Source organism: Phalaenopsis equestris, unplaced genomic scaffold (genome assembly GCF_001263595.1).
Source record: "Phalaenopsis equestris unplaced genomic scaffold, ASM126359v1 Scaffold000002, whole genome shotgun sequence".
Classification (NCBI taxonomy): domain Eukaryota; kingdom Viridiplantae; phylum Streptophyta; class Magnoliopsida; order Asparagales; family Orchidaceae; genus Phalaenopsis; species Phalaenopsis equestris.
The window spans coordinates 14,529,284-14,535,157 of NW_018164444.1; the positions used below are offsets into that span (position 1 = coordinate 14,529,284).

Below are 5,874 nucleotides of genomic sequence, written 5' to 3' on the forward strand. Positions count from 1 at the left end.
AAGAGTGTAGTAAGAGAGTATCATCAAAGAAACATGAGCTTAACATTAAAAGAATATGACTCCGTACATTTAAAATTACAAAAAGTACAATCATAGGCATCAAACATCGATGCAATATATAAAGTTTGGCAAAGAAACCAAAATGTACATGATAAGCACAGAAATTTCTAGATAGTTACATACACAACACTCAAAACGTTGTCATTTACAAAACTAGCACCAACCTGATTTTTTGTACTACCAAATTAATGTACTTTTGTGTGTCATGATCAAACTATAGAGAATTTGATAAAAATGAAGAAAATGAGTTGGGATTTTATTGTGAATTTTGATATTTGAGTGAGAACTTGAAAAATGGAAGAAAAAGGGTACTAGATTTGTAAATAACAATGTTTCCAATGCTATGCTTGTAATTGTCCTTGATAGCGAATAAACTTACGGAAAAGTAAAGTTTGGATCTCCATAAATGTTAACCTCAGGCGCATCTCCATACTCCCGATAACATATACTTCGTGCATCCTCACTGGCAATTCTTGCAACTTGCATTGGCGAAAGTTTCGTATTTATTTGACCGATACACCCTGGTTCAGAATCAGGATCATGCAAGGCCACATGCTGCCCTGATTTCCACCCAAAGCAAAACTGATTACACAATAACCAAGTTTGAGTTCATACAACAACAACAACAACAACAACAAAGCCTTAATCCCACTCCGTGGGGTCGGACCTGTCAGGTTCTTAGGAAAGTGTTAACAGAAAGGGAAATTTACATACGTAGCACACAATTCTTTCATATTTATACATCTCACACCTAAACTTCATATTTACATAAATGGCACTGGCAATTTAAAGCTACACAAGAAAAGGTGTAGAATTTCACTTTTAAAAAGTGGTAATAGTGCTATTTTTATTGTGATATTAAAGATTTGAAAAGTTTAGGTATGAGAAATATAAATGCCTAAGAATTTTGTGCCATGTATGTAAATGCCCCCCTCATAAAAAATTGAAAAATGCACACATTGACAGCATGCAAAACTATTCACGGATCAATTTTTTAAACGGAAAACACTAACCTATAAGCATCCGAATACCAATCCTTGACAAGTAGAAACGATCGAGAAACTGATGTATTTCGTTGAGATCTTCGGGAACAAAAGTGGGATCCAAATCTTTTTTTAACTGTTGTACGCCCAAAGCCAATGCCGGAACCACATTGTTATGTCTCACCTTGATCATGTTGATCTTTTTTGTGAATGCCAATTCACCATCTCTATCCTTGATTTCCGCAAACGAACGAAGGTCACGAAAAGAATCCACATACCAGTCTCTGACCTTGTAATGAAAAAGCAACGAGTAGTAAAATTATGTTTATTTTCCACTCATGATATGCATGCGATGGTAGAACTATAAATAATAATAGAGTTTGGGGTATGCCTATTTCATATAAATAAATGTCATGAACGTAAAGATCGACAACAGGTCTTTTATAAAACAAAAGAGTATCTAGGAGATTTTAAATAATATCAAATAAAAGAAAATTTCTAAAAAGTGCACAACTTAAAGCCAAAATCGGTGAATCGAAGATGTCAATGCGCTCTAGCCCAATTCAATAAAATCCAACTGTACATTGATATTCATCGTATTCAAGTTGAGCAAGTCAGTAAAAGAACAGGAATTGGGTTCAACGAGCTGTTGCTCATGAATCAACTTTGTTGGATCCCGAATAGTTTAGAGACTGGACCACTTGGGCAAGAGCAATCCAGAAAAGAGAGAGACAGGATTAGAAGATAGACAAGAATTCAAGAATTTTATTATTAATTGAGTGGTTATAAAATACTATAAGTGCCACCCAAAAATGCCCCCAAGATTCCAACCTTGAACCCTAAATTTAGCTCGAAGTTGGTTCCGGTATGCTACATATATACAAAAAAATTCAATTACTTAAATTTTCTATCATGATTTATAGCTTCATAAGGCACTTGATTGAAGGCAAACCTTTAGATGGACAAGCTTTATTCGTTACATGTCGAGTTGATGAGGTCGAGTGATTGAACTGACCGAGACGGCCCATTGTTCAGCACACACCGAGTTGGTGGATGCTAAGTAGATCTGAAATATCTCGACTCAATTTAAATTCTGAAACGAGTTCTGCACGAACCCTAATTTAGGCTTGATTAGAGGGTATTCAGCTATCCAAACGCAAACCGACTACAACTTGATACATACCAAATTTGAAGTCATCTAAAGACCCAGGGTGCCCAAGTTGAACGCCAAAAGTCGCCATTTAACTAAAGACCAGGCTACTAAACTCACCCAAGAAACATGCTACTTAACCTAAGTATTTGATGGCAAATAGGGGGCTCTGACTATGCGAGCACACTATAGGTACTTGCCATTAAACTGAAACTCAACAATGTTCCCGCTAGCACACATCCACAAGTCAAACTCGTCCACTACAGAGCTATCCACACAGTCATAATAATGAAACATCATGCACCACTTTATGTAACAAATTTATATAGCAAAATTTTGCCCTCACCCTACACTAGTGTTGTGAAAAACGACGACAACAAAGTGAAAAATGAAACGAGAAAAATTGCACGCCGAAAAAGACACCAGAGCGACAGATTTACGTGGTTCGACAAATTTGATTTACGTGGTTCGGCAAATTTGCCTACGTCCACGGAGCTGCAGAGGATTTTATTTCTTCGAGAAATTACACTGTCGAACGCCTCGACGTTTATAATAAAATCTCTATTTTCTTCTCTACCTTCCTCTCTTCAGATGACTTTGTTTGGTCTTGCTTGGCTTGACTTGGCTTTGTTTGGCTTGAGGTTTTAAACCAAAAAAAACTATTTATAGAAACTATGAGAGCGGTAGGTGAGAAGTAGGTGAGCAGTAGGTGGGATGTGGTAGGTGAGCGGTAGGTGAGAAGTAGGTGAGCGGTAGGTGAGATTCTTAATTAGAAAGCTAATTAAATTGCGATGGACCGGGTCTCCACATTACCCAACAATTCTCCCACTTGAAGATTGGGACACTAACTGCATCACCAACTGCTCCCACTTGAAGATTGGGACACTAACTGCATTATCTACTAGCTGTAACAACATTTTCCTTAAACATGATATCTTCCACCTCTGCAACTCAAAATCTCTGTCTTCATGTCAAAAAACCAGCTGAAGTCGAGCATGACTTCAGCTTCTCACGAGTAACACCCTCAATGGACATATCACTGTCAACGCAACCCTGTACGACCAAGCTCTTTCCTGGGTTATTCCTGTATTTGCTTACAACTCCCACTGCATGAGCAATATCCTGCCCCTGCTGAAAGCTCTTTTCAACAAGTCCAGCTTTGTACATCTTACTGTCACCAAACGCAGTCTTCACCCTGTATAGCAGTCGATCGCTCGACTTACAAGACGGATCTCTCACTTCTTTACTCTCTCTTCTTCTTTTTTTACTCCGAGATACAACGAAGAAGATAAACTTATAAGAGAAATAAACTCAATTTATCTTCTACCACAAGCCACTAAAAAGAAGTCAAGGGAGAACAATATTCTTCTTCTTCTTTCTTTTGTCGCAAGAAACTACTGTCTGCACCTCTATTCCTCTGTCCCGTGGGTTACTCTTGTAGCTGCTTATAACTCCCACTGCATGGGCAATATCCCGCCTCTGCTGAAGGCCTTTTCCAACAAGTCTAGCCTTGTACCTCTTACTGCCATCATGCTCAGTCTTCATCTGGTACACCCACTTGTTTTGTAATGTCTTCTTCCCTGGTAGAAGTTCTGTCAGCTCCCACTTACTCGAATTTTCATCTTGTAAGATTTCTTCATAGCTATGTGCTTCTCCACCATCTGTCTGTAGAACAATAGGAATGGGTTCCCCGGACTTACTCTCTACCACATTCAACGCTTCTCCATCTGTTATATATGCTTTCCCATAGTCACTTGCAACATAATTTTGCATCAATTCCCGATGGAATGTTGTATGGAAAGAAGCCCCTGAATCCAATATCCAGTTATCAACAGAACTATGAACTGTCAGCAGTAGTGCATCATGTACTTCTTCAAATACCACATTTGCGTTATTATTCTCCATCTTCTTAGGATTTATGCAATTTCTCTTTATGTGGCCAGCCTTGCCATAATTCCAGCACGTTGTCTGCTGACTAGACTTTGATTTTGATCTCCCTCGATTTGAGTTCCTGTCCTGTGATCTCCCTCTGAAATCAACATTCAGTGTCGAACTCGTACCTGAGATCTCGCTAGAACCTCCTCAGTCAAAATCAAATCACGAATATCATAATATTTCAGTTTAGATTTACCTGCAGAATTGCTAACTTTCATCCTCATGGCTTCCCAACTATTTGACAATGATGCCAACAATATCAGCGCACGTATTTTATCATCAAAATCAATTTCAACAGATGAAAATTGATTTATGATAGTATTGAAATCATTTAGGTGTTGAGCAACAGACACACCTTCCATCATTTTAGTGTTGAATAACTTTTCATCAGGTGCACCTTGTTATCCGCAGATGACTTTTCATACATACCTGATAAAGCCGATGTCTGATAACGCCGCCATGAGATCTGCAGTAGTTATCTTCTTGATTACATTGTGGGCAACCGATCTCGTCAGGATCAATCGAATAATCCCCAGAACCTGTCGATCCAACAGATTCTATTCCGTCTCGTCCATCTTTTCTGGTCGTTTTCCCAATAACGAAAGATGAAGTTTTTTCTCATAGAGGTAGTCCTCTATCTACATCCTCCAATAAGCAAAATATGTGTCGTTGAACTTCTCGATTCCCGATGTTATCCCTTCGTCTCCGCCCATCGTTATTCCTTAGATCTGATCCCAAGTCTCTGATACCAGTTGTTATGAAAAATAATGTGAAAAACGATGACAATTAAGCAAAAAATGGAACTAGAAAAATTGAGCAGAAAAAAATACCAGAGCGACACAAATTTACGGGGTTTGGCAAATTTGGCTACGTCCACGGAGCTGCAGATGATTTTATTTCTTTGAGGAATTACACAGTCGAGCACCTAAACGTTTACAAGAAAATCTCTATTTTCTTCTCTCCCTTCCTCTCTCCTCTCTTTCTCTCTTAGATGACTTAGCTTGGCTTAGCTTGGCTTGACTTAGCTTATAACAAGCCACAGAAGGCTATTTATAGAAACTAGAAGAGCGATAGATGGAAGGTAGATGAGCGGTAGGTGGAAGGAGGGAGGTGAGCGGTAGGTGGAATGTGGGAGGTGAGCGGTAGGTGAGATTCTTAATTAGAAAGCTAATTAAATTGCGGTGGACCGGGTATCCACATTACCCAACAACTAGGAGTTCAAACATGAGCTTATCATGTACTTTTGGACCAAAACTACATATTACAACCATCTCATCAAGATAATTGTCATAATTTCTCTCTTAAAGGCTAAAACTACATCTTAGTTCTATTTGATTAGCCCTTCTTTGTCAAGAGATCAACCAAGTATTCTATAACCAGCCCACTTAAAGAGAATCTAAGAACCTTAACCTCAGTTTTCACTCTCTAATCTTTGAACTTAATCCACAACTTATTTATAGTCTTGATATCTCTCCATAGAAAATATTGGATCCGACAGAGTTAAAAATAAAAATACTTTAGACGTGGAATTGTCCCGCAGTAATTGAAATGAATTTCCCTAGAAACTGCTCAAGAACTAAAAAGAAGATTGATGCGTGCGAGAAAATTCGTGGCAGTAGAGTAGTAGATTACCTTCTTAACGTGGTATGAAGATTCAACACAAATTCAGAAAAGAGATAACAATTAATAATAATACCATAAATTTTTATGTGAAAAAAAAAAAAAAAAAAAAAAAAGGGGGCCCCC

The 5,874-nt window shown here is 38.2% G+C and overlaps 1 protein-coding gene across 1 annotated transcript in view; it reads right to left on the reverse strand.

Annotated features, from left to right (window-relative positions):
* The window catches only part of LOC110037896 (pyruvate dehydrogenase (acetyl-transferring) kinase, mitochondrial), an 11,736-nt gene that overhangs the window by 3,847 nt on the left and 2,015 nt on the right, over positions 1 to 5,874 (reverse strand). Inside the window, exons 2-3 of the mRNA XM_020742628.1 lie at positions 1,074 to 1,332; positions 440 to 620 (exon numbers count right to left, since the gene is read on the reverse strand). Coding sequence (XP_020598287.1) covers positions 440 to 620; positions 1,074 to 1,332 — 440 coding nt within the window. The remainder of the gene's footprint in view (positions 1 to 439; positions 621 to 1,073; positions 1,333 to 5,874) is intronic.